Source organism: Ursus maritimus, unplaced genomic scaffold (assembly GCF_017311325.1).
Source record: "Ursus maritimus isolate PB19 unplaced genomic scaffold, ASM1731132v1 scaffold_24, whole genome shotgun sequence".
In the NCBI taxonomy this organism is placed as follows: Eukaryota; Metazoa; Chordata; class Mammalia; order Carnivora; family Ursidae; genus Ursus; species Ursus maritimus.
In genome coordinates this window covers 44,194,975-44,222,596 of record NW_024424897.1, presented here as the reverse complement: position 1 = coordinate 44,222,596, position 27,622 = coordinate 44,194,975, and the positions used below count along the sequence as shown (strand labels likewise).

General features: G+C 56.7%; 2 protein-coding genes across 5 annotated transcripts; both read right to left on the bottom strand.

Annotated features, from left to right (window-relative positions):
* Window positions 1-349: 349 nt before the first annotated feature.
* SERPINF2 (serpin family F member 2) lies at window positions 350-6,240 on the bottom strand. 2 transcript variants are annotated; one of them, XM_008695279.2, is made up of 9 exons: window positions 6,178-6,240; window positions 5,998-6,036; window positions 5,815-5,877; window positions 5,324-5,525; window positions 4,687-4,830; window positions 4,335-4,538; window positions 3,781-3,923; window positions 2,022-2,226; window positions 350-1,420 (listed from the first exon to the last, which is right to left on the bottom strand). In XM_008695279.2, exons 1-9 carry the CDS (start codon window positions 6,238-6,240, stop codon window positions 1,008-1,010), a joined length of 1,476 nt encoding a protein of 491 aa, XP_008693501.2. In that variant the 3' UTR covers window positions 350-1,007. The 2 variants fall into 2 exon arrangements, with proteins under 2 accessions (XP_008693501.2, XP_040497080.1); XM_040641146.1 differs by lacking the exon at window positions 5,324-5,525 and having other exon boundaries at window positions 5,805-5,877.
* Window positions 6,241-8,316: 2,076 nt separating this feature from the next.
* On the bottom strand, window positions 8,317-23,155 carry WDR81 (WD repeat domain 81). Of its 3 annotated transcripts, none has more exons than XM_040641144.1 (10): window positions 23,137-23,155; window positions 14,687-14,794; window positions 14,236-14,426; window positions 13,932-14,122; window positions 13,483-13,648; window positions 13,230-13,395; window positions 11,865-12,551; window positions 11,046-11,191; window positions 10,583-10,762; window positions 8,317-9,526 (listed from the first exon to the last, which is right to left on the bottom strand). In XM_040641144.1, the coding sequence occupies exons 2-10, from the start codon at window positions 14,778-14,780 to the stop codon at window positions 9,206-9,208; spliced, it is 2,142 nt and encodes a 713-aa protein (XP_040497078.1). In that variant the 5' UTR covers window positions 14,781-14,794; window positions 23,137-23,155; the 3' UTR covers window positions 8,317-9,205. The 3 variants fall into 3 exon arrangements, 2 of the variants coding, with proteins under 2 accessions (XP_040497078.1, XP_040497077.1); XM_040641143.1 differs by lacking the exon at window positions 23,137-23,155 and adding an exon at window positions 19,286-23,128; XR_005837496.1 differs by lacking the exons at window positions 8,317-9,526; window positions 23,137-23,155 and adding an exon at window positions 19,286-23,130 and having other exon boundaries at window positions 10,624-10,762; window positions 11,851-12,551.
* Between the last annotated feature and the right edge of the window lie 4,467 nt (window positions 23,156-27,622).

Below are 27,622 nucleotides of genomic sequence, written 5' to 3'. Positions count from 1 at the left end.
AATTGCCAGGTTTCTCCCAATCTGGGAGGCCAGCGCTATTCTGAGCCGCCCTTGTTGCTGGCTGCCTGAGGCCTCCAGAGAGGAGCCGACGGAGAGCAGAGCCAGGCTGGCGTGGAGGTGGCCCTGGAGAGGGCTGGCGAGGTCAGAGGGGACTGTGCCGAGACGGGCTGGCGAGTGGCCGAGAACAGACGTGGCAGAGACTGGCTGCCTGCTCTCTGGGCCCAGCGTGCTGCTCGTGCAGCCTGTGGGCTCCTCCCGCCTTCCTTAGGGGGGCCCTGCCCCCCCCCCGCCCAGAACAGTGACATCAAAGCAGCCAGGGCCATTCATTCTTTATTCGGGTGCCATAAAAATCACTACAAAAACTTTACAAAAGATCCTGAGGGAATTCTTGCCCTCCCCTCCCGCCTGGGCCCCTGAGACACCTGGGCAGGGGAAGAGGCGAGAGGAGGGAGAGACAGTCCTGGCAATGCTGGTATCTCCGGGGAGCAGGGGGGCCCTGAGGTGACAGAGCATCAGGGCGGGCGGAGGCTGGAGGGCCCGGGGCAGCTTAGGGCAGAAGCAGTTACGTGGAAGGCCAGGCCCCCGTCCACAGGGCCGGACAAGGCCCCGCGCCCCGGCCGGTCTCTCCTGTCCCCAGCCAAGGCATCCAGTCCCTCCTGTCCCCTGCTCTGGTAAACAAACATGGAAGTGCCACAGCCAGCTTCGGGAAGACCTACCGACCTGACAAAGTGCATCTACAGCCGCCCCTCCGCCCCAGACAAGGAAGCCTCTGAGCCACTTTGGAAGAAAGGATGTGGGATCGAGGCCCGTGACTCCCTGAGGCCTGCCCTCCCTGAGGCCCCCCACCCCAAACTCCCCGGGAGAGGAGCGGGGAGAGAACGGCTCCCTCTCCGCTCCCAGACTGCCCACCCAGGCCCCTGCCCCAATCCCACAAAGGCGTCTGGAAAGAGTCCCAGGAGTGGAGAGGTTGTTTCAGGCAGGGACTCAGGATGCTGGCAGCTGGCCTCTCACTTGGGGCTATTAAGTTGGGGGTAATCCTCCTCTGAGGGCGGCGCGAGTTTCAAGTCAGGGCCGAAGGGCTTGTCTCCTCGGGGGAGGGTTTTCTGGTTCTGGAAGTAGTCCCTGTCATCCGGGGAATCCTGCTGCTCTTTGCGCTCCCAGTGCGCACTAGGGTTGGGGTTCCTCACGCTGCCCACGAAGAGGGGCAGGCTTGTCGTGTCCTCGAGGATGAAGAAGAGAAAGGGGCGGTTCACGCTGAAGGAGGAGAGAGACATGCGGGACATGGCCGTGCCGGTAGCGGCGGCCGCCTCCACACCGGCCTCGCTGAGCTCCAGCGTGGACTGATGCTGCACGCTGGATACCACCAGGCTGTGGTCAGAGATCCCACGCAGGTCAGGGGCCTGGAACAGTTCCTGCAAGCCTGCCCAGGGCAGGAGACGGCGGGTCAGAGCTGCCTTCGGCCCCACGGGCTGCCCGGACTTGCCTGGGAAGCTGTCTGGCATTCTGGCCCAGGACCACCTTCGACCCACAGATCCCTGCTTAACTCTTATTTAACCTCCAAATACCAGCTTCAAAGTCACTTCCTCCAGGAAGCCTTTCCCGATCCCCTGCCCCAAAGTCCAGACAGGGACCTTTTCTCTGGTGAACCGGAGAGATGTCCTCTGTCTTATCACCTATGCTGAATCATAAATACCTGATTCCTTGTCCGCCCACTCCATTTGACTGAGTCTTTGAACGTGGTGGGCGCAGTGCCCCTTGTGGGACAGCCAGCAAGGCCCACAGGCCACCCAGGCTCCCCGTGGAGATTGTTTGCAACGCTCGGTCTTGGATGGAACAGGTCCTCTCCCTGGGCCGCCCCACCCCACCTCAGGACAGGGGGTCCAGGGGGTCCCAGGAAGCCCTTTTACCTCCCGAAGCCCCAGGAAAGTCCAGGACGCAAGGCTGCTCTGACTTGGACCTACTGCCCGCGGCGGGGGGGGGGGGTTTCCTCCCACTGCTCTGCCTGTGCCCAGCCTCCTTACCCAGGCGGCTGAGGGTGGCCACCAGGTCCAGCTGGTAGTTGAGATGCAGCTTGGGCAGCCGGACCTTGGTGGGCTTCTCGCGCAGTAAGGGCTGGTGCAGGATGTCCCAGCTCAGGTTGGCCAGCACCTGGGACACGTTCCACTCAAAGTGGGTGGGCATGATGACCACAAAGCTCATGTTGTTCTTAAACGGGAAATGAGCCACCTACAGAGGTGGAAAGAGATGACATGAGGGCCAGAAAGTGCCCAGACCGGCGAGGGTCGGGACCAGCATACGCTTCTGAGACAAATGGACCAGGGGTTCCAGGCCGTTCTTCTCAGGTGTGTGTTCCGCCTCCCTGAGCCTCCCCTTCCTCACCCGCGACCTGGAGTAACACTACCTGCCCACAGTGCCAGCTGACACGTGACCGAGAGGGGGGGCCCTTTTAAAGCTTCCAGGGGAGTATCAGCACACAGGCGGTGCTCAAAAACGGTGACTTTGTGTCTCTTCATCTGCTACCAGCTGGCCCGTGACTTGGGCTGAGAAATCCCGTGTCTGTCTCTCAGTGGCTCTGTGTGTACAATGGACTGGGCCGTTCGTGTAAGCCAGCCTAGGCTCTGCAGAGGACACGCTGCAAAGGGTGTCTCTCTCCACAGCCCCCCTTCAACAGTGACTCTGCCCAGCTGCGTACAGTACCGCGCTCTGAGGTAAGATTCCACGTGAATGGGGTTCCTGCAGCTTCCTGAGTATGGGAAGCGCTGGGCTGATGCAGCCAGGCAGCAGGAGCCCTGCGGGGGGCGGAGGGGGGAGCCCCCCATCTGGCTGCCTGGGTCTCTCTATAGAGTGTGTGAGGAAGAGGAGGACGGAGGCCAGGACAGGAGACAGGGGTGAAGAAAGTGTGGCCGGGACACAGCCTGGAGGGCAGGAGCAGCATAAAGAGAACGGCCTTTCAGGGTGAAAGGGAGAGAAGCCAGACGCTGCTCCAAGGGCCTGCCCCACCCACAGCCCCTCTCAGGAGAGCCACAGAGGGGGCCGAGGTCTGTGGCATGCTGCCTTGGGAAACTAACCGACATCGCCATCTCTGCCACAGCTGACTGGCCCGGGGAGCCATGCCCAAGCCGAGAGGACCACGCTGAGGCCAGAAGCAAAGGAGGCCTCACCTGAGACAAGCGTGGCATAGCACTCTATCCAATCAGGATGTTCCAGCAGGATCCTGACACATCTATCACAAGCAGATCTTAGGAGGGAGGCCTTCTAAGGAGCACCGTGACAGTCGGGTCACATCTCCCAGGCCTGAGTGGCCCTGCAGCCCAACAAACCCATGGGCCCTGGTAATAAACCCCTATAACCAAAGATCACCTCGTTCTCCACCTGAGGCCCCTCCTCGAAGAAAACTCCCTGACGGCTCTCAAACACCTTCCCCGGCCACTCACTGATCACTCGCTTTTTTCCCTTCACAGCACGGACTCTATCTGACATGACCCTGTGACTTAGGTTTGTTGGCGTACTGTGTGTCCTTCCCGCTGAGGGCAGGGGCCTGGCCTCCCTTGTGCTAGTGTGTTCTAGTGCACGCAGCAAACGCCCGATACAGTTGTGTCACATTCATGAACTTCCGAGAGCCTGGAACCTCAGTCCCCGCCCTGGGTCGGAGTATAGCGAGATCCTCCAGAGCCACCTGTCTCGGGGACGTGACTGCAAGGAAGGCGGGGCACACCCCCCTCCACCCCTCGGCCGGCCCCTTCCCTGCGGCCAGGCCCAGCCTGGGCAATCGAGAGTGACCTGTATCTCAGGCTGCTCCAGCAGGGACCAGCGCAGGGGGTACGTGTGGGCGTGCATCATGTCCACTGGCACCGTGAACTGCTCGTTCAGGTGGAAACTGTCTCGCCGGGTGAGGCTCGGATCAAACTTGCTCCTCCAGAAACCTATATCCAGCAGAAGGCAGGGGCCACGGGGACCCGGACAGGGAGAGGTTCTGTATTAGTCTCTTCCCCATCCCACCCAGAACCCATTCAAGGGACACAAGGTAGAGGTCAAAACCCCAAGGGGCACTGTGCCAGGTGATACTCTGTTATCACAGGTTTCTTCCCTGCAGCATTTTTGAAATCTGGGCTTGCGTTCTTCCCGAGCCCTGCCATGCTCCCAGGAGCGCCGCCCCCCACCCCCGCCCATCCTTGCAGACTCGGTTTCCTCCTAGGGTTCTCTCTTCACGACGGCCTCATCCAGGTCCTGGGGCCCCTCCTTGGCACACCGTTACCTGTCTCCTACCCTCCCCCAAGCCACAGGGCAGGGGTAGGGGCTGCGGGGTGGGGGACCCGAGGAGAGGAGGAACGCACCCTGGAAGTGGATGGCATTGAGCAGAAGCAACACTGTGTCATCTGGCAGCTCAGAGAGGAAATCCTCAATCTTCCCTTCTGTGGCCTCCTTCACCCATTGGTTGATGTTCAGCAGATCATCCCCTTTCCTTCCCGTCAGGCTCATGGGCTTTGCACCAAAGAGCTGTTCTGATTGTTCCAGGAAGTCCTCTTTGATGGGAAATCCTACACGGAAGGGGCCACGAGCTGCTCCTAGGGGCTGGAGCTCCAGAGCCACCAATGCTCTGACTAGCTGCCCGAGGCCAAGCCCAGCTCCACCAGCCCTGTCCACCCCAGGGCACCACCTAGGGAGCTCTAAGCCACCAGCACCTACCTTTCTGCAGGTACATTCTGGCAGCCAATCGGAATGCACCAGGGCCCAGGTCCTTGCAAAGGCGGCTCAGCAGGTGAGGGAGGCAGGGCCCCGAGTCTGCGTGTAGCACCTGCTCTAACCTCCGCAGCGTCTGGTTCTGAGCACCTGGAAGGGAGCGCATCCGCTGTGGCCCAGGCGGCGGCTCTTCCCCTGCCCTGCTGCCCACTCCAGTCCCTGTTAAACGCCCACGGTGCTCATGCCCATGACATCACACATTCTCCTCCCGTATCCACTGAACTGGTCTGACCGACAGCACTCCCCAAGTTCCACTTTCATCTCTGCTGCTGGCCATCTGGGTGACCTCATCCCATCCAAGCTGTTTTCCCTCTCTGGACCTCGGTTTCCCACAATGAGAGCCTCCAGTCCCGTGAAGACATTGCCGCTATCAAACTCTTGCAGGAAAATCACTAGAAGCATCTCCTTAGGCCCCATCCCTGGGAATCTGATTCGCAGAGACTGGATGGGTGCCCAGGAATCTGCGTTTTTACCAAACAGCCAAGTGATCCCGATGGAGGAAGCACCCACTAGCAAACTCTGGAGTAGTGAGTTCCTACTGGCCTCCCAGCTCTGCTGGCCTGGACAGGTGGTGCCACGGTACCTAGTGCCAGGTGAGACAGTGCCAGGGCCACACTCAGAGGAGACAGGATGAGGTTGGGGCTGGTGGACCTTTGGGCCACCAGGGAGAACAGGTCTGTGGTGAAGGCCATCATGTCCTGGGCCAACCTGTGGGTCTGCTCCGGGGTTGGGGCCCTCTTGCAATCTCTTGGGGCCTTCCTCAGGGCAGTATGGCTGTGGGCCTCCTACAGGGACAGATCAAGGGTCAAGAGGGGAAAGCAGTCAGCTTTGTGTTGAAGATCCCTTTCAGAGTCCCCTGTGCCTGGGAATAGCAGGGCCTTGTCCCAGTCCTGACGAGAGGGGGACAATGACACAGACAATGGCATTACAGGGACCCCATCCTTTCTTCTGGTCCCTCCCACCCTCTGTCTTCTGGCCTCAGCCTCACGGCCTGGCCCAGTCCCCTGGCGCCTGCTGACTGACCCTCCTCCCTTGGACCCTGCCCACTCTGCCCCCAGCCCCACCTGGTTGTACCTGGTTGCCCAGCTTGAGGAGGGTAAGCGGGGGCAGCTTCTCCTGGGTCTGCCCGCTCATTAGCTGAAGAACGGAGGAAGCAAATGGAGCATGACCCTTCCCACAGGTTCCCCCACCCTGCACAAGCCACAGGTGAGGCCCCTCGGGGCCTTCGTCCCCCCCATGCCTCTCCTTCCCCAGTACCTGCTGGCCCAAGGGCTCCATGGCGCTGGCAGGAGAGAACTGTTGAGAAAAGGATGAGGAGAGGAGAGGGAACCCCCTCAGAGCCAAACCCTCCCCTGACTCAAGCCCCCCCTTCCTGTCCAGACCCCGGTGCGTCCCCACCGGCCTTCCGGCACCGCCCAGACCCAGGCCCAGGCTCACCACCAAGCCGGGACCCTGCAGGCAGGACAAGCTGAGCACAAGGAGCCCCTGGAGCAGCGCCATGTTCCTGTGCGGGATGGGAAGCCTCTGTCCCCACCTGGCCTGCACTCCGTCCTGGAGCCACCCCCATCCCCGCCCCACCCCCCCGCACTGCCGGCCTGGCAGATCTTGCGCCTCTCCCGCCCAGGGACACCCAGCTACCGCCGGCACACCCCAACACAAGCAGCGGTTCTCATTCTGGCGTGGGATGTCCCCCTGAACTGTTCTTAATGCCTTTGTATTTTCCAGTTTTTCACATTTCGTACACTGAAAATGTTTTTTTCATAGGGAAAATATCAAAACAAAAGAAGTTCTCATTCTTCAAGGCTTGGCCTTGGGAGTCAGCCATGGGTTGGAATCCAGACTCTGCCTCTTCCCAGAGGACCTTAGATACCTCCCTTAGCCCCTCTGGGTCTTGCCTTTTCTTGTAAAATGGTAGCAAACGTCCCTACCTCCTCCCACGGTATATTGTGAGGACCAAAATAAGACAGTCTTTGCGAGCCCTGATTACAATGCCTGGCACTCCGTAATATGGCTGTTCTCAGCCTAGCCCAAGGTCCCTCTTCTGGGAAGCCTGCCCTGAAGCCTCCTGTATACAGGGGCTCCTTTCCCAGAGCTCCTATGCAACCTGCTGTCCATGGGCCCACCTTTTCTGGCTGGTCTGGTCTTGACAACAAGGGTGGATAGCCCTGTGAGTCCCTGAAGTCTCAGCAGGGTTGGTGGGGTGGGCTGGAGAGCCGCGTTGTTGACCCAGCCACAGAACCCAATGAATGGCTTTGGACGGAGCCACCTTTGGACTTATGGGAAGCACAGGCCTTGCCCCCCACTCTGTCCAGGTTTGCTCCGGGAAGCCAGGCTGGCAGGTGGGGATGGGCAGGTCTTGGTCTGGCCTCAGAGCAGGTCCCACACACTCCAACCCTGCCCCCATCTCAGGGCCAGTCCTTCCAGGGGATCCTTCTATCACCCCTGGTCCCACCCCCATCACACACAAGGACCCTTGACCAGGGCCCCTGATGTCCGACCTGGGCTTTTGAATCTTCCTGACAAGAAAAGACCTACAGTTTTTCAAGTCCCAGAGAGAGTCCTGCCAGAACCCCCACCTTGGCTCCTCATCACCCCAGAAGGCTGGGAAATGAGAGGCCTTCTGAATGAATTCACCCCAGACCCCCTCAGCCAGGTGGGCAGCCCTTACACCTCCTCTCCCGCCCAGATAGCAGGCCAAGCCACCCCTCCCCTTGTACCTCTGCAGGCTCCTCGCTGCTGCACACAGTGTCCCTCTGGCCCCACTTGGGAACTCCCCACACTTTGCTTAGGCTCCAGCCAGCCCAGCTGAGCCCTCCCCTCCCACCAGGACCTTTGCTCTCAGCCAACCCCTGTTCAGATTGCTTTCTCTTCTGGTAAATATTGACCTGCACATCCGGTTAAACATTGATATTGGGGCCGGAAGCCCCATTCCCACCAGGGCATCTAATCCTGAGACAGCCACCTGGAGCCCCTATGCATTTGGGATCCCCCCTGCAAGCCTGGAGAAAGGAGGTTCAGGAAAGTTGAGAATGTCCTCATCTGTAGGGCAGATCCAGGAAGGACAGGGGCCTCCCAGCAACCCCATGAGGTGGGGGTTTATCCCCACTTTAGTGGGGTCAGAGAGGCTATGTAACATGCCCAAGGACAGAGCTAGGCTCAGGGTCACATCCAGCTTCCCACTTCCAATGTCCTTTCCTCTCCCCCATCCTGAGGGAAAGGACGGGGAAGCCGCAGGAGCCTATGTGGGGAACCCAAGATAAGATGCCCATCCCCAAGGCTTACAAGCCCAGGATCCTAATTGGCTGCCTTTAGCCTGGATCTGGAAGGGGTGGGAGAGGAGAGGGCCACGGCACCAGCCAGCATCCTCCCCCGGCAGGAACAACGCCTCCTTACCCTCCCCCAAGGCTGAGGGGTCAGGAAACTGCATGCACCAGAAGCCCCGTACCCTGTGGTGCCCAAGAACAATGATCAGGCTGTCTCCCACCCTCCTCGCCCTCTCCTCACTGCCCTGGAAGCTGCTGCGTCCCGATTCTTCCCGACCCTGACGCCGCTGTCAAGAAAAGCGTCACTCAGTTCCACGGCTCTTCCAAAGGATTTATTGGTCCTATTTACATCTATTGCAAATAATGAGGAGGCAGTAGGGGCGCAGGCTCAGACCTCATCTCTGCTCCAGAATGTGAGGGTTCCGGGATGCCTGGGCCTTCCCGGCCCCTGGGAGAGACCTGAGATGCAGAGATCATTCTCGCCCCCTCTCTCAGGGTGTTGGACCACAAGGGTTCGGGGCCCAGGGCCTGCCTCCTCAGGTCAAGGCACAAACACTGTGGTGAGGGGTGGGCAGGCAAGGCATGGGGTCACTCCTGGCAGGCACCAGGTGGCCCAGTCCCTCTTCCCTCCCCTGGTCTTGCCCTCTTTCTTCCCCTACTGGGCCCACACTGGACAGGGCCTGGCTGGGTGGACAGTTAAACCCCGGCCCAAGGCCCTGAACTCCTGGACCACGGACAGCCATCATTAGAGGCTGGAGTCCAAGCACCATCAGTGTCCTGGACTGCAGCAGCCGCCCTGTCCTTGTGAGACAGGGGTACAGAGAGCTCAGCAAGGTGTGGGGCATCCTTGGCCGGAGACCGGCTGGACAGGGCCAGTCTCCCTTCGTCTTCTCAGAGCTTCCCTATCCCCATGTGGACCCAGAGGGCAGAGCTAGGGAGAAGAGAGGGCGAGGCTTTCCCAAGCTCTCTCTCTTGCTTCCCGCCGACTAGGGGCAGCGTCTCCCCCGAGCCGTGAAGGAGGTCCTTTTTGGCAGCACTGGTGGCTCTGGCAGTTCGGAAACCTGGCCCCTGCCTCACCGTAGCTGGCAGGCCACGTGGGCCCTCGGGGTGTGGGGCCTGAAGCTTGCCCGGAGGGAGCTGCTGGGCAAACACGGGTGAGAGATGGACTCCTGGGGGATGTCACTGGCCAGCCCCACCTCAGCCTATGCCAGGAGGCGGACGACCCCATTGTCCGAGCCCAGCAAGAGGTGGCGTTTGGTGGGCAGCAAGGCCAGGCTAGTGAGCGTGCCTCGGAAGTTCTCAGAGCTGAGCTTGGTGGTGGCCTGGGACGGTGGCTCAAGGAGGGAACAGACGCCGATCTTGTTGGCCACCGTGCCGGTGACCACCTCGCTGCCGTACAGGTCAAAGGTGTGGATGGGGTCAGACGCTGACTTGTAGTGGTGTGTGGGCTTCTGTTCCAGTTCCTTCCACACGGTCAAGGAGTGGTCAGAGGAGGAGCTGACCAGGATACTGCCCTCCACGGCCTGCTCAGGGCGAAGAGAGCCTCAGCAGGGCCTGGGCCCGCCCACGTGCCCGCCGAGCTCCAGGGTCTCCCAGGAAGATAAGGAATCCCGGGCGGGGGACCAGCTGCCCCCTCCCACCACATTACGTGAGTGTTGGTTAATATGACTGTGTTGAAGTGTCTTTAACCATCACCGTAACCTGAGCACTTAACTACTATATCGAGGCATCATGTGAGGCATGCCATATTACCAATTCAATTTTCATGACAACTCGATGAACGTAAATGCTGTCCCCATTTTACAGAGAAGAAAACTCAAGGCTCAGAAAAGTTAAGGAATCCTACCAGGGTCAGAGAGCCAGTAAGTGGCACTGCCAGGATTAACAGCCAGGCCGACACCAAAGCCCTCCTAACACTTCCCTGGAAGGTCTGAACTGAAAGCTACCTGGCCCCCTGGGCTCCCTGGGGTCCTAAATAGAGTTGGGGGCAATCTGCCCTTAGCAGTGGCAGTGCAGGTCCCCTGGCTACAGTCAGGATAGGGAGGGAGTGCTAGTTGCCTGGAAATATCCTCCCACAAAGAGCCCTGTTCCTCCCCTCCTGTCCCTCCCTGGGCAGTTCCCTGAGGTCTGTGACTGAGAATGGGCGGGGGTAGGCGCAGGATCCCCAAGCCGGGATGTCCCTGCCCCCACAAGGGCAGCCCAGCATGGGGCATGGACTCTGCTCCCTGCTCTGGGGGCAGTAAACAGCCTCCCAGCTGAGCTTTATTTAACCTGAACTGGGTCACGGACAGGGCCTGACCCCCGATCCTCCAAGCAAGGCAAATATGGACAAGGGTTACTCATTAGAACATCCCCAGGGACCAGCAGGGTCAGCTCACCCCCTGCTTTCCGCCCCCGTGGCCTGCCTGCCGCCAGGGCCCCTGCAGTGCAGCTGGCTCCTAACCCTCTCTGCCCATCAGCCCTGGGGCAGGCACGAGGGACATCATCTCAGCTGGAGCTCTTCCGGGGTGGGCCCTAAGAGGACCCGGGGCAGGGGTGGGGCTGGGCAGTGAGGACGGGAAGGGGACCCGGTCAGTCACCTTGATCTGCAGGATGTCCCCCTCATGGGCCGGCCAGCCACGCAGAACCAGGCCAGTACGGGTGTCCAGGAGCACCATGAAGCCCGAGGAGAAGCCAGCCACCACGCTACGGCCACTGGGGCTGACGGCCAGGGAGCGGACAAGCCCAGGGTTCAGCCCGCCGCCGAGGCGGAACTCATGCTGCAGACGGAGGGAGATGAGCTAAAGTGCCGCCACCCACTCCAACCCATTTCTCCCTGAGGTCCTGTTCACCCCCCAGCCCACACAGCTGAAAGCCCTGATCCTCTATCCAGCCCCCCATTAAGCAGAGGGTTCCCCTTCATCTCACATCAGAGTTCCACCCCCCAAGGTTTGCTGCTGCTATGGGTGATTGGCCTAAACTACACCCTGGCCATCCCTCTTCGGGGTCTCTCCTCCCTGCTGGGCATCCAGGCCGGGGCTCGGGGAACGGGACTCCCCTGACCTGCAGGCCAGGCTTCCTGCAGTCCACAAAGCGCAGGGTCGAGTCAGAGCTGGCCATGGTGATGCTGGTATGGGGGGCGGGCATGACGGCCACAGCAGTCAGGGGCACCCGGCTGTCCCATGGCTCCATCACGCGAAGGGTCTTCCCTGGGAAGGAGAGGCACAGTGGATCTGGGGTCCCAGTGGCTGATGGAAGCACCCCAACTCTTCCTATCTCCCTGATATACCCTGGATCTGCTTCTCATATCCCAGAGGACCTAAGAAAATGCTAAAGATGTTTTTTGACTCTCCCACCTTTTTGCTTCCGTGGCCAGGCCAGACTCTGGTCCCCAAAGCAACCTCTTCTCTTCCCATGGTGCCCCCTGATCAAATGCTACCGCTCCTCGGTCTACCTCAATGCTACTCTATCCCCTCCCCCTTTAAAAAACCTTATTAACCGTACTTCTCGCCCCATGATGCCAAAAAATAATCGAGCAATCATTGGCCAAACCTGTACGGCATGCTACTTGTTAAGCCAGACCCCTACGTGCATTATCTTCCAAGCCAGTTCTGATTCCCATTTTACAGATGGGAAAACTAATGCTTCCAGCAGCAAAGTGACTTGCACAAGGTCACTCAACAAATAAGTTGGCAGAACCAATTCAAACTCAGGGCATGGATTCCAACTCAGGTCTAACCGCTCCTCTGTGCAGCCTCACTGGGTCTCCCCCACACCGTATGCCATTACACCCCAACCGCCCAACCCCAGGTCCCCATACCCAGAGGCCCGGCAGGGCCCAGGATGGCAGCAACAGAACAGGCCTCACCTGGGCCCGCTCACCTGTGAAGGGGTCCCAGACGTGCACAGCCCCGTCACAGCTCACCACGTACTGGGGGGCCTCGAGCTGGCCCACAAAGAAGACGCTCTTGCGGTGCTGGGCATAGACAAGGCGTGGGGCCGTCTCACCGGTGCCATCCCCAGAGTTGTAGAGGGGCCAGAGGCGCACCGTGCGGTCCTTGCTGCCACTCAGGAAGAAGTCCTCACTGCTCAGGGGCGCCACGCACTTGACGGCCCCCGAGTGGCCCGGGAAGCTCTGCAGGCGGATCTGATGGAAGTGAAAGTGGGCATCCTGCTGGCTCACGCCAATCTCGTACTGCCAGTACGCCAGCCAGTTCCCGCTCAGCCCGTGGGCACTGCGGGGCAGCTCCCGCTTCAGTGCGTTGTCCTCCTCGCTGCGGAGGCCCCCGCTGCCCACCCCCGGGATGGGGCCCAGCAAGCCGGGGCTCTCGGGCTGAGAGTCGTCAGGAATCTGGATGCGGTTCCCGACCAGGACGCTCCCAAAGGTCCCCGAGTGGCCGTCGTCCCGGGGGCAGCCCCCACTCTGGGGGTCCCACTCGGGGCCGGTGCTGGGCACGGTGGGCTCCACGCTGGCAGGGCTGCGACTGCTTGGACTGACGCTCTCCAAATACAGCCCCGCCAGCTCCCCGACCAGCTCGTGGTTGGGGATGATTTTCCGGATGATGTCACCTGGATGGGAGTGGGAGTGGTCCTAAAATTAGGGAAGATGGCAGGCAGCTGCCACCACCCATCCAAGGCCTGGGAACCACAGAAGACAGGGCTGGTACTGGCTGTGCAACTCTGGGCAAGTAATTCTTCATCTCTGAGCCTGGTTCTTCCCTAGAAACACGTGGATTCATTCACATGAGCGTCCTCTCTAAGTACTGGGCGCCATGCGGCACATCGGAACCAGAATGGCGAGACAGACAGCCGGTGCTCTCCCTCCCAGGCCCCAGATTTCAGTGGAGGAACGATACCATATCTGACCACAGGGCTGCTCATCCCATTCAGCGAGACAACGCATGTAACCACTCAGCAGTGCCGGGCCCGCACGGGAGGCTACACGGACGGCGGGCTGCTTATTCCTCTCAGAAGCTGCTGGAGATGTCAGTACAGCAGCCTGATGCCCCCGCCTTCCCCAGGGATACTCTAGACCAGCGCCCGTGCCTCCTTGCTGGCTAATGCTCTGTCCACGTTCACACGTTACTCCTTGGGACTCTGAGGTCTGAGGCCAAATCCCTTTGCTCTGACGCAGAGCACCGTGCCGAATATCCACTATGGACTCTGGGGGCAAGGGGAGCGCGGGGCCCTCCTGGGGGGCAGAGACAGAGCCACAAGGCTTTGCAAGGGAATGTGATCGGGCAGTACCCAACAGGCAGGAGAAGGGCACGTAGATTGTGTACGCCATCTCCAAGGTGAACACCTTCTGCAGCTCGTCCAGCAGGGTGGGGTCCACCGGCCGCTGCTGCCCATCGGAGAAGGCCACCTCTGGCAGCTGGCCCTCGCTGCGGCCCGCGGGGTCCAGCTTCAGATCCTGTGGGCAGAGCAGCCCGGGAGTTAGCCAAGTTCACGGCCCCTGCCCAGCCCATGCCAGCCAGGGAAGGGAAGACGGTCTGCCTACCTGGTGCCGAAGCTCGTGCAGCTGAGAGAAGACTTGAAAGAAGGTGGCCACGGGCTCACTCAGGTGCTGCTGGACCATCTCCTGTCCGATGCGCAGGCATATGAGGGCGATGAGGCTGATGGTTTTCACGCACAGGACAGTCCGGGCCTGGGCCCCGCTTGGGAACCTGGAAAGAGAGTCCATGAGCTCTAGCGCCCCCTCCCCCCACTCTGGGGACTTGCCCAGAATCTATCAAAAGCTTTCAAAGAAAAGAGCTATAAGACCAGTTGGTCCAAACCCGATAAGGAAACAGGCACAGAAAGAAGGTGTGGCTTGCTCCGTGTCGCACAGCTGGATCAGAACCGGGACTCCCGACACCCGGTCCAGCCTCGCTCCCAAACTTCCCAGACCCTCCTGGGTGGCCCCCTCAGCTCAACGACTCCCTGCACGGGGGTGGGGCAGCAGCCTACCCAGTGACGAGGGAAGTGAGGAAGCTGAGCACAGGCAGCAGGACCTCGTGGCTGATGCGGGGCAGGATGTCCATGAGCGTGGTGTCCGACAGGCGCACGATGATCTTCTGGGTCAGGGTCACCGCCGCCAGCAGCCCCGCCTCCTTACGGCTGTTCAGTCGACTGGGGCCTGAGGTGCTACCCGGGGCCACCTAGGGCCACAGAGGAGATGAGGGCCGGGCTGCCCACGGACCCCCGGGACCCCCAGCTTGCCCGTCTGCCCTCCAGCTCCTTGGCCTCCGAGGCGGCCACACCAGTGACTGACCAGGTAGCTGATGTACGGCAGGTACTGGTAGGTGAGGACGGGCTCCCCGTACAGATGAGCGATGTGCAGGAGACAGCTGAGCACGGGCCCCGACACTATATCCCCCAGCACCGGTCTCTTCTGGTAGATGCTGCCGGCACTCAGCGGGGGGCTCTCACCGCTGCTCACGGTGAACTGCTGCCGAGTGGGCCCTGCCGAGGAGAAACCGGCAGCCTTGAGCAGCCTGCGGCAGGCAGGAGGGAGGTCAGTCTTTCAGGACTATGGTAGCCACTCTGGCTCAGTCTAGCCTGGGGCCCACCCCATTGCCCTACCCAAGGCAGGAAATAGCTCACAGACCGGCACCCAGGAGCTGGCAGGGACGTGCAAGTGGGACGGAGCCCCTAGAGGGGGCTGAAGATGGACAGAGGCTCTGAGGTGAAGCCCCACCTCCAGCACCGACCACAGGCCTTACCAACATAACAAGACGTCAGCAAGCGGAGCAGGTTCCGGGCCACATAGCGAGAGGCCACCGTGGGGCCAAGCTTGGCAGACAGCCAGCGGACCATCTTGCAGGCTGTATCTGCAAGGCGGGAGCGGGCCCTGAGCTCATCAGATAATGGTGGCTTGCCACTCCTCCCACCCCACCCCATGGCACCCCTCCTAGCCAATCCTGGCCGCAAACCTGCCAAAGAGCCTAGCTGAAGCTGGGTGCCCCACACCACCACCCTCTATTTCACAGTGGCAGAGGTGGCCTATGGCTTCGGGGCTGCTCCAGGATCCTCTCCTGGGGCACAACTTGCAGGAAGGTTATCCTTTCACTGAATTTTCTTAAGCTGCTAAATGAGCCCCAGCTCCCTCCCTCTTTGCCTGTGCTCCCTCTTCTTCCCTCCACTCTCCCTGTCTAACCATGCTAGCCTTTCACTGATTCTTTAATGGAACCATGACAGTCATAGAGCCTCACATATACTGTTCCCTCTGCCTGGTGTGCTCTTCCCATTGCAGACCCTACCATTTTTGCCTTGCTACCTCCTATTCATTGGACCTCAACTGTCTCTACGTTTTTTTCCTCCTAAAGACTTTATTTATTTGAGAGAGAGAGAGACAGAGAGAACAAGCACGAGTTGGGGGAGGGCAGAGGGAGAGGGAGAAGCAGACTCCCCGCTGAGCAGGGAGCCCAACGTGGGGCTCAATCCCAGGACCCCGAGATCATGACCTGAGCAGAAGGCAGATGCTTAACTGACTGAGCCGCCCGGGTGCCCCTGGCTCTACCTTCAGGGAAGCCTTCTCCAACCCCTGAAAACTAGATCTAAGCCCTATTTATATCCCCTTGCAGCACCTAGCCCTGTTCTTTACAGCACTACTTTATGTAAGACTGTCTACAATGCGGCACCTCCTCTGCTAGACGTGAGCCCGGGAGGCAGGCCCACATCTGTGCTGCTTGGGAATCTATTCGAGCCACTCCCTGGCACACACTACGTACTCAGAAATGTTCAATGAAAGCCAGAGTGAAGAAAAGTTAATACCTATTTTTCTCAAACTATTCTAAGAAATAGAAGAGGAAGGAAACTTTCCAGATTCATTCTATGAAGCAGTATTATCCTGATACCAAAACTAGATAAAGACACTAAAAGAACTTCAGTCCATTATCTCTGATGAATATAGATGCAAAACTCCTCAACAAAATACTAGCAAACCGAATCCAACAACACATTAAGAAAATCATTCACCACCATGAAGTGGGATTTATTCCTGGGACGCAAGGATGGTTCAATATTTGCAAATCAATCAATGTGATACATCACATCAACAAGTGAGAGGATGAAAGCATATGACAGGGCACCCGAGTGGCTCGTAGTTAAGCGGCTGCCTTAGGCTCAGGTTATGATCCCAAGTTCCTGGGATCGAGTCCTGCATCTGGCTCCCTGCTTGTCAGGAAGTCCACTTCTCCCTCTGCCTGCTGCTCCCCCTACCTGTGCAGGCGCATGCTCTCTCTCTCTCTCTCTCACTGTCAAATAAACAAATAAAATCTTTAAAAAAGAAAGAAAGAAAAAAAGAAAACCATACGATCATTTCAACAAATGCAGAAAAAGCATTTGACAAAGTACAAGAACCGTTCATGATAAAAACCCTCGACAAAGTGGGTTTAGAGGGAACATACCTCAACATAATAAACGCCTTATGTGAAAAACCCACAGCAAACATCATCCTTGATGGGGAAAAACTAGGAGCTTTTCCCCTAAGGTCAGGAATGAGACAAAGATGTCCAGTCTCACCACTGGAAATCCTAGCCAAGCAATTAGACAACAAAAAGAAATAAAAGGCATCCAAATTTTAGGAAGAAGTAAAAGAAGAAGTAAAACTTTCACTATTTGTAGATGACATGATACTATATATAGAAAACCATAAAGACTCCACCAAAAAACTACTAGCACTAATAAATAAATTCGGTAAAGTCGCAGGATGTAAAATCAATGTACAGAAATCTGCTGCACTTCTATACGCTAATAATGAAGCAACAGAAAGTGAAATTAAGAAAACAATCCCATTTATAATTGCACCAAAAATAATAAAATGCCTAGGATTAAATTTAACCAGAGGTAAAAGACCTATACTTTGAAAAATATCAAACACTGATGAAAGAAATTGAAGACAACACAAAGAAATGGAAAAGCATTCCATGTTCATGGATTGGAAGAACGGATATTGTTAAAATGTCTAAACTACCCAAAGCAGTCTACAAATTTAATGCAATCCCTACCAAAATACCAACAGCATTTTCATGGAACTAGAACAAATAATCCTAATTATTATGGAATCATAAAGGACCCCGAATAACCAAAACAATCTTGAAAAAGAAAAGCAAAGCTGGAGGCATTACAATTCCAGACTTCAAGTTATATTACAAAGCTACAGCAATCATAACAGTATTGTACTGGCACAAAACAGACACGCAAATCAATGGAACAAAACAGAAAAACCAGAAATAAACCCACAATTATGTGGTCAACTAATCTCTGACAAAGGAGACAAGAAAGACTATACAATGGGAAAAAGACAGTCTCTTCAACAAATGGCGAAAAACTGGACAGCTACACAAAAAAGAATCAAACTGGGGGTGCTTGGGTGGCTCAGTCAGTTAAGCATCCTACTCTTGATTTCAGCTGAGGTCTTGATCTCAGGGTCTTGAGTTCAAGCCCAACGTTGGGGTCCACACCGCGTAGAGCCTACTTAAAAAGAAAAAAAAAAAAAAAGAATCAATCTGGCCCGCTTTCTTACAGCATACACAAAAGTAAACTCAAAATGGATTAAAGACCTAAAAATGAGACCTGAAACCATAAAAATCGTAGACGAGAACACAGGCAGTAATTTCTCTGACATCGGCTGTAGCAACATCTTTCTAGATATGTCTCCTGAGGCAAGGGAAATAAAAGCAAAAATAAACTACTGGGACTACATCAAAATAAAAAGCTTTTGCACAGCTAAGGAAACAATCCACAAAACTAAAAGCAACCTAAAGAATGGAAGAACACATCTGCAAATGACGTATCTGATAAAGGCTTAGTGTCCAAAATAGATAAAGAACTGCTACAACTCAACACCCAAAACACAAGTAACCCAATTAAAAAATGGGCAGAAGACATGAACAGACACTTCTCTGAAGACACACAGATGGCCAACACACATGAAAAGATGCTCAACATCACTCATTATCAAGGAAATGCAAATTAAAACTGCAATATCATCTCACACCTGTCAGAATGGCTAAAATCAACAACACAAGAAACAAGTGTTGGCAAGGATGTAGAGAAAAAGGAACTCTCGTGCACTGCTGGTGGGAATGCAAACTGCCGCAGTCGCTATATTAGACAGTTGGGAGGTTCCGCAAAAATTAAAAATAGGAGTGCCTGGGTGGCTCAGTCAGTTAGGCATCTGCCTTTGGCTCAGGTCATGATCTCGGGGTCCTGGGATCAAGCCCTGCATCAGGCTCCTTGTTCAGTGGGTAGTCTGCTTCTCCCTCTCCTCCTTCCCTCCCCCGGCTCATTCTCTCTCTCTCTAATAAATAAATAAAATCTTTTTTTAAAAAGTTTAAAACAGAACTACCCTATGATCCAATAATTGCACTACTGGTATTTACCCCAAAAATACAAAAACACTAATTCAAAGGGATACATGCACCCCTATTTTTTGTAGCACTATGTACAACAGCCAAACTACGGAAGCAGCCCATGTCCGCTGACAGATGAATGAATGAAGAAGATCTAGTATATACACAATGGAATATTATTCAGCCATTAAGAGGATCCTATCTTGCCATTTGCAACAATATGAATGGACCTAGAGTATAATGCTAAGCGAAATAAGTCAGAGAGAGACAAATCCCATATGATTTCATGCACATGTGGAATTTAAGAAACAAAACAAAAGAGCATGGGGCACCTAAGTGGCACAGTCGGCTGAGTGTCCAACTCTTGGTTTCGGCTCAGGACATGATCTCAGGGTCATGAGATCGAGCCCCACATTGGTCTGAGCTCAGTGCAGACCCTCTGCTGAAGACTCTCTCTCCCTCTCCCTCTGACCCTTCCCCACCACACATTCATGCTTGCACGTGCTCTCTCTCTCTCTCTCTCTCAAATAAATAAATCTTTTTTTTTAAGAGAGCAATCTTTTTTAAAAAGAGAGCAAAGAAAAAAGAGAGAGAGAGACAAACCAAAAAACAGACTTTTAACTATGGAGAACAAACTGATGGTTACCAGAGGGGAAGAGGGTGGGGGATGGGAGAAATGGGTGATGGGGATTAAGAACAGACTTGTCATCATGAGCACTGAGTAATGTATATAATTGTCGAATCACTATATATGTGAAACTAATAAAACCCTGCATGTTAAATACACTGGAATTAAAACACCAAACCAAACCAAACCACAGGGCGCCTGGCTGGCTCGGTCAGAAGAACACGGGACTCTTGATCTCAGGGTCATGAGTTTGAGCCCCACGTTGGGTGTAAAAATGACTTAAATAAATAACCAACCAGAGGACCGTATGACCCACACCCTAAGGCCTGAGGACTCACCAAGGAGGATCTTCTGTTCTTTACCCTCCGACTGCTCAGTTAGCGGCTCCGCGTCCTCCTCCCCACCTGTCTCGCCGCCGCGGGCCACGACCGTATCCATGGACAGCACAGTGTCGGAGAGAGTGAGCTCGGATGCCGTGGTGATCTCGTCTTGCTCCCCGTCTCCCTCCTCCTCCTCCAACACCACACAGCCCTCCTCCTCCTCCTCCTCTTCCTCCTCTGAGCCCTCGCTTTGCTTCAAGTCCTGGCTGCTGTCTCCTGACCTGAGACTGCTCTTGTCCACGGGAGCGCCGCCCTCCTCCGCAGCCCGCTCCTCGCCCAGGGAGGTCTCGCTGGTGCTGCTCTTGTCACTCAACCGACCCAGGCTCACAGCCTCAGCCTCCTGGGGCTGCGGGGACTCGGCCACATACAGCCCCGCTTGGAAGTCCTCGGTCTCAGGGAGGTAGGCCTGGTCATGGAAGCTGACGCCAGACGTGTAGTCTGGGAGCCCCAGGCCCGAGGAGGCTGCAGGCTCACCATCCATCGGAATCTCCTCCCTGAAAGCACAGGAGCTGGGCCTGGCCCCTACGAGCTCACCGTCCTCATCCTCGGCGGCCCCCACCAGGCCCTTGCTTTCTTCCTGGGAGGCCTCCACGCCAGCCAGCACCTGCAGGACGTGGGGCAGCAGGTGGCTGAGAAAGGCCTGCAGGCCCAGGCGCACCATCAGCTGGGCCACGAAGCAGTCCGTGTACAGGTAGAAACGGCCGTGCAGGCGGCACGGGCTCTCGTAAGCGCCAATGAGAGGCTTCAGGAGGTACTTATTAGCATTTTTGGGGCCCAGTGCCTTGGCAACAGGTTCAAACAGGTACCAGGCTGTGTACACAGCCGTGTGCTCCTCAGACATGAGTGACAGCACGAAGGGCAGCAGGATCTCCAGGCCCTCCGGGGTGATGTCACTCAGCACTGCACCCAGTTGCTGCCACAGAGCGAACACGAGCTCCCGCCCCTGGGCCTCGTCCTCCACACGTCTTGCCTGATACAGGAGGATGAACTTGTGTAGCGCCGGGAAGTACGGGGGGAAGGGAACCACAGAGCTGAAGGGGCTGAGGAGCTGGGCCGGGCAGGGAGGGGGCAATCCCTGGCAGACGGGCCTGTACTCGAACAGTGGGGCCAGCTTGCCCCTCCCTGCTACCACAGGGCCCTCAGGTCCACTTAGCTGCAGGAGTATGTCCAGCACGGGCTGCAGAGACACAGGGACCTCCTTGGGGTGGCGTAGGCAGAGCCCCCGAACAGCCTCGAAGCGTACCCACAAAGGCGCATCAGGCTGCAGTGTTCGGACCCTGGTGGCGAACACCATCTCGGCCAACAGAACCCCCAGGGCCTGCATGTCCCGATGGAAGAGTTCCTGCAGCTGCACGGGTGGCTGGATTTGGGGCTGCTCAAGCACCTCCAACTGGCTCCCTAGGCCTTTGGTCAGGAAGTTGCCGAGTTTCTCTAGCCCTTCCAGAGCCTGCACAGGATTGAAGCCCTCGGGAAGAAGAATCTTTCCCTCCTCACCTTCCCCAGGGTCTGCCCCGGCAGGTTTGCTCCGGCGGCCTGGTCGAGAGGCCGAGGCCACTGAGAAAGACAGGAGGCCTGGGGGGGCTTGACTGGAGGCAGAGGAGGAGGAGCCTAGCTGGTCACCTGCTTTTCCCACGAGGGAGATGGAATCCAGAGCTTCTGTGGCCTGTTCCAAGTCATCTTCCCCTGCCACCGGCCTGTCTCTGGCCCAGCCAGCCTCACAGGCGGTGGCCTCCAAAACCGACCTGCCCACCCCATTTGTAAGCTGTCCAGGTAAGTCCTCCCGGCCTATGCTCTCCTGGATGGTCTGGAACAACACTCTGGGGATGAGTGGGGGCTCGGGGGCAAGGGCAGGAGCCCCAGCCAGGCGTTGGGGGTGCGGCTGATCGAAAAGCTGCACCACGCCATAGCTGGTCAGGTGCGTGTGGCCATCCACCAGGTGCAGACACACATTCTTCTCTTTCACAGCCTCCTTGCCCTGGAGTTTGTAGCCAAATGTGAGGTCAATCCAATGGTGCAGGTCCTGGGACACTTCTCGGCTCTCCAACAATGCCCGGTGGGCGGACACGAACTCCTGGCTAGAGCCACACCAGGCTGGCACATCCAGGTCAGGCATGTCGGGGTGGATGGAGGAGAAGATAGAGGGATCGGTGTAGAACTCAGGAATGCACTCGTCAGGGGTCCAGTTCTGCATACGCTCCATGCTGGCGGGATACTCATGGGGCTCCCATTGTGCCCGCACATGTCCACAGAGCACTGAGCGGGGTGTCCGCCGAGCCTTGTACACATAATACGTGATGTCGGAGAGCACATCGGAGATGTGGTGAGGAACATGAGGTGGCTCCCCACCACCCACACCACCTGCTACAAACGCCTGCCGTGTCATCTCGTATGTGAAGTCCAGCTGCTTATCCCCCTTATTGAGCCGGAACTTGGACTTGCGTAGGTCTCGAAAGCGCCCATGGGGTGTGGTGAAGTCCACGACCCAGGGAAGCACCGGGTGGTAGTTGGGATCGCCCTGCCGCCGACCTGCCAACCGATTTAGCTGCATGAGGTAGTGGAAGTTGCTGATGCGGCCATGGACCCAGTCTAGCACAAGGCCCCGAAGTTCCTCCTGGCAGGTGGGACACCCAGGTCGCCTTCCTCCCTCCTCTCCAGGTCCAATGCCTGCCCCATTCCTTGCTACAGGGATCTCCTCATTCTCATCCTCCTGGGGCCTCTCGTAAGCACTCAGGTCCAGCCGGAGCTCACTGCAAAGCTTCTCGTCTACAGCGATGTGGTGCAAAGTTAGGGCCCCGCAGGCCAGTCCCTGGCGGTGACAGGCATCCATAGCCCTCAGCACACGGAAGAGAATGAAGAGCACCTTGGCTTGGCTATTGGTCAGCTTGGCAGGGCTAAAGGTGACCACATCATGCAGGGAGAACTGCACGTCCGGGTGCACCACGTACAGCATCTCTGGAGACTCCAGCAGGGCTTCAGCTCGCAAAAGACTGGGACAGGACAGGCTGCCCCGAGGGGGACAGGGACCATCTCTTGTGGATGATGGGCATTGGGTAAATTCACCCACCAAAAGGAAGGAACAACCATAGACCCTCTGCAGAGCCTGTCGCACTAAGTCCAGCGCAGGGACAGCTGAAGGGGCAGGGCTATGACTATAGGGCTGCCCGTAAGTACGATAAGCATGGCGCCACAGGTTGCGATAATTCTGGGCAGCCACATCCTGCATGAAGCGAGTGAGGGTCTCGGGGCTGCTGGACCCTTCCTCAGAGGGCAAGCCGCCGCCCAGGGGGTAGGAGAGCCTCCGTTTCCGCAGCCCGTGCACCTCCACGCGCGTCCAGCCGGGGGGCAGCTTCTGCACGGAGCGTTGCAGAAGAGTTCTCACTTCCGCCTCGCTCAGGCCCTCTGCCCTGGGGCAGGGTCCGGCGGGCAGCCGGCGCTCGCGGAGGCTGCCCAGCCAGCGCGCGGGCACTAGGGCCACCACGTGGGTGCCCCCCGGGGCCGGCGCCAGCTGCCGGGCATCGATGTTCAGGTCCCTCTCCACGCTCTGGAGCAGCTCCTCCATGTCGGGGCTTGGGGGCGGGGACCAGCCGTCGGCCCCGTGGGTAAGAGCGACTTCCCGCCCCTTGCTCCCCAGGGCCATCCCCTCCCGGCCGCCTGGGGGCAGCGCGGGGCTGAGCCCCGCCACGGCCCTGCCCGCGACGGCTTCCGGGCTGCCAGGCCGGGAGGGTAGGGATGGGCGAAGGATTGGGGCTGAGGCCGAGGCGGTGGGGGTGGGTCGGGGACAGAGGAGGGGAGGCCAGGGACGCTCTTACCCCTCTGCAGGGTCCTGCGCTCCGGGCACAGCCGGGCAGGTGCTGCCAGGCGCCTGAGTCGGGCTCTGCCGTGACCGGTCAGCTGACGCGGCTCACGTGATCGCCCCGGCACGGAAACAACCGCACGTGGCTCAAATGGGCCGGCCGGACCGCGCCTCCCGCCGGCGCCACCGCCTGGCAGGCCTCGGTGCCCTCCTTCCCCGTGCTCTGCTCCGGTCAGGTGGCGGCTTCGTTCCCTCCGGGCGCTGGGGAGAGAAATGCTGAACTGCCCATGAGATTTTTCCCTCCCTTCCCTGTTTCCTCCTGCACGCGCCAGAACGCGGATTTAAGGAGGATTTTCCCAGAGATTCCAGCCTTAGCGGGCTGATCCCACCTGCCCCTCTGGTTTTACAGATAAGAAACCGCAGGCAGAGCTGGGGCTTTTGACATTAAGTCCCTTCAGCGCCTCCATGCTGCCTACCAAGTGAAGGAGCTTTTAGTTTTCCAACACATTTCATCAGTAACATTCCATCTAATCTTTACAACCCCTGAAGTAGAAAAGACAATTAATATTGTTTATATTTTACAAAGCGATAACCAAGAGCCACCAAAGAGACTTGTCCGAGTGGCAGAATGGAAACTTAGAAGCTGGTGCACAAACTTTCTGCCCTGGAGTCCTTCCTCCACGCCTCCCCCTCCCCCCCAGTCCTCTTGGGGCTTTCTCTCTCTTTCTTTCAAATTCTGGGCGATCTGAGAGGGAGAGAAGTGTCCCAGGCCCAGATGTTTGTGGTTCTTGGGAGGAAATGTCCCCCAAGACTTCGCGCTGAAGATCTGCCTGAGGTGTCAGAGCCTGCTGCTGTGGTCAGAGCCTTGCTACCTTGGCTGCGGGGGAGGGAGGGAGGATGCCGCACAGGACAGGGGGCAGAAACCAGAGAGCTGGCACCAAACTACATGTCTTCCAGGGGTCTCAGTTCTGACTCATTTGCAGAACAGATAGGTCAGTGTAGTAAAACCACTAGCTGTTTTTCTGAGTCTCTCCTAGAAGGAGATTTTGCCTCATGGAGGAGTTTGGTGTAGAGGTTTGGGGGATCCATAAAAACACTTAAGAAAAACTAAAGTCCTAATTACAGAGGAAACAAACGGCTCAGCTGTGATCTCATTCCATCTGTATCCTCTTTCTTGAAGCAGCAGGAGCCCTGATGTGCTTGGTCACATGGCCTTGGGCAGTAATAACTTACAACCATCATTCAGGGAGCACTGATTAGGAGCCAGGCACCCTGCTAAGCACTTTGCATATCTTGTTTTGTTTAATCCTCACCGCAACCCTTTTAAGAAGATATTTTTATAACCATTTAGGATGAAGAAGCCAACTACCTTAGGTAACTTGCCCAAAGTCACATAGGTAAGAAGCGGTAGAGCCAAGATTCCAACCAAGACTATGTCGTTCTAAAACCAGTGTTCACTGTACTCCTTGGCCATACAGTATTATTTGTTCACCTGAGAAGTTAGGGGTTCCCTGACAATCTCCATCCCCAACTTTGGTCTGAGTACCTGAAGGCAGAGAACAGGTTTTGATAATAGGTAGTGCCTGCTGCTGAGGACTGATAAAATCGGGTCCACCTGGTCTTTGCTCTGGTCTGTTTACCTAGACTGAGCAGGCCCTACTTTTCCTTCCTGCAAGTTGGTGTGTGCTCTGCCCTCTAGTGGTTTCGCCGGCAATACAATAATGACCTTGAGTGTAACTAACCTTAACTTAAGGATTCTTTTCTTCCCTTGAATAGGATGGCCTTACGATGCTGGGCACCCGTGCACTAAGATTGCTGGGGCACTGACACCTTCCCCAATCCGAGGCCTAAAACAGTGGTTCTCAAACTTGATGATGTACTTCTGATTCAGCAGTCTGGGGTGAGACCCAGGAATCTGAATTTTTAACAAGCACCCCAGTTCATTCTAATGCAGGCCATCTGCAGGCCACATCCTGATGTAATGATCTATAACAGCTCAATTCCCACATTTCCCTGGAATCCCAACCCAAGCACCCTTGGGCTTTGGGGAATCTGGGACCAAATTAGCCACTCCCTTCTGCCAACTTCAATATTGAGTTTCCTGGAGGTCATGGCTTGGATAGGCAGGGAGGGAAGCTGCAGCTGCCCAGGCAGTCAGCCCATGCTGAGCGGGGTTAGTTCTTGCTGATCTGGCAGGGAGAAAAGTGCAGGAAGCTAACATTTAGTGCACCAACTGTGGGCCAGATACTCTGCTAGGTGTCTTCAAATATAATCCTTTTTTAATCCCTACAATTTATTATTCACTCTTTTGTAGATGAGGAAATTGAGGTACAGAGATATTGAGTACCTGCGTCAAGTTCACAGCTGGTAAGGGCTGGAATTCGAATCCAAGTTTGTCTAATTCAGCAATTCTCAACTGGGGGAGATTTTGGTCACCAGGGGACATCTCTTAATGTCCAGAGACACTTGTGGTTGCCATAACTGCAGGGTCGGGGTGGGAGGCTGGGCCGGGGAGGCTGCTAAGTGTGCCACATCTAGTGGGCCAGGGATGCCAAGTAAGCTACAAATGCAGCCCCCACAACAAGAAACTAGCCCAAAATGTCAATAGTGCTGAGGTTGAGAAACCCTGGACTCAAAGCCTGTGCTTTTGCCCTATGGGGTGGGAGGGTGAGGGGAGAGAGAGTTAACAGAACAAAGTGGAGATGGGCCTACCCCAAAGGCCTTGGGTAGGAAGGGAATGGGACTTCCAAGATAAGGATAATGGATAATGGTGGCAGCTGGTGAGGTTTCTCTTTCTTCCAAGCTTGGCCAAGGCCCTGCTCAGTTTCTCCCAACCTTGCCAAGTCAGTCCTGGGACTTCACACTAAGTTTGTCCTGGAATGACCCTGAATCCCAGCTCAGGGCTGGGGTAAAATATTTACCTGGGTCTTCCTGCAGAACTTCCCAGTCAAAGCCCCTGGTTCCTGGGATCAGTGCCTTCTACCCGCAGCCCCTGGGAAGCTCCACATTAGCACCCTTCCTGTGGAGGGTGACAGTGTAAATAAAACAAGGGCCAGGTGGCATCGAGGTTAGAAATGGAGTAAATGAGCAAAGCCAAGAGAGTCCCCTTAGCTGGTCCCTGTCTGGGTGGGAATAGGCAACTTGGGTAAGGAGTAGGGGGCAAATGGCCTGGGGAGCAGGGTTCTGACCCCTGAAGGCTTGCTTTCCACAGCCATTCCTCTCCTTAGGTTTGGTTTGCTGCTTCACTGGACCTTCCCCAGCACCCATTCCTGGAGCACCCTGGTGCCAGCCACCATTCTGGGCTTCCCCAATACTGGCCTCCTCTTAGACCTGGGAAGGCGGGTCTGAGATGACTGAGCAGACAGGAAATACCTCTCGTTCCAAGCTCAGAACCTCTGAGGAACTAACCAGCAGATTGGGGGGTGGGGGGATGGTAGGGAGGACGGAGACCGTCTTGGAGTGAAAGAGGAAAGAACATACAAGCAGGTCCCCCATATTTGGGGTTCCATCTCCTTTCTTCCCTCACGACCCAAGAGGGTTGGGGCGGAGGCGCGGGGGTGGGTGGGGGGGAACAAGGGGATGGAGGAGGGCAGGCCTGGAGGAGGATGTGGTAACAGCTGATTCGTCCCCTGAGGTCACACTTTCCAACAATCAGCTGTTACTGGGGTGGAAGGCAGGAAGTTTCCTTAAAGGCACAATGTTCTGAACGCAGGCTCAGAATTCTGGAGCTCCTAGGAACCACAGCGATTACTTGATGGAGCCCGTATTTAATACAGAGAAACTATCTCACACCCCAGACTAATCCTTCCGACTCAGTTACCCTCACACTAAATTGCAAGCCTATGGAAAAGTCATGGATCCCTGTCCGCACTTTCGTCTTTGGGGGAGCGGGAAGGGGGCGGGTGGGTGATAAATTGCTACGGGTCCCAGACTTGCCCCTTTAAATAAGCGGTTCGGCAGCTTTTGCCAAGTCATTGGGTTCCTCTCGGTTTTGCCCATTCCCCGCCCCCCCGAGGCTCGGATTGGCCCCTGGGGAAGGGGCAGCCTCCTCATTGGTCTCCACCTTTGAAATCCCTTCTAAGTAGGCCTGAGTCAGTGAAAAGCTTCTGGAGGGCGGGACAGAATGGGGTACTCGGCGGAGGATGGGGTTGCTTACCAGTTTACACTTTGGCACGACCCATCCCCTAGTTTCCGACCACAAGTCTTGGTTCTACCCTCAGGTGAAGACTGTACTATTAATCTTTTGTTAGGAGTCTGCTGCTTGAGAGGCTCTGTCTACGACTGGGACGAGACACACTCTACAAGATAAGTCTCCTGGTTAGTAAGAGCCCGCCAGGAGAGAAGGACTAGATCTCTCCAGTGAAAGCTAGCACAAGGCGAGGTGGGCAGTTTTCCCGTCCCCCAAATCCCTCAGGAGTCCTCATCCAATGGAAGAGCCTGCGGCCCTGGAGGCTGATTTCCACCTTCCGTTCTACCCACTCCTGCTTGGCCTTATCCATCTT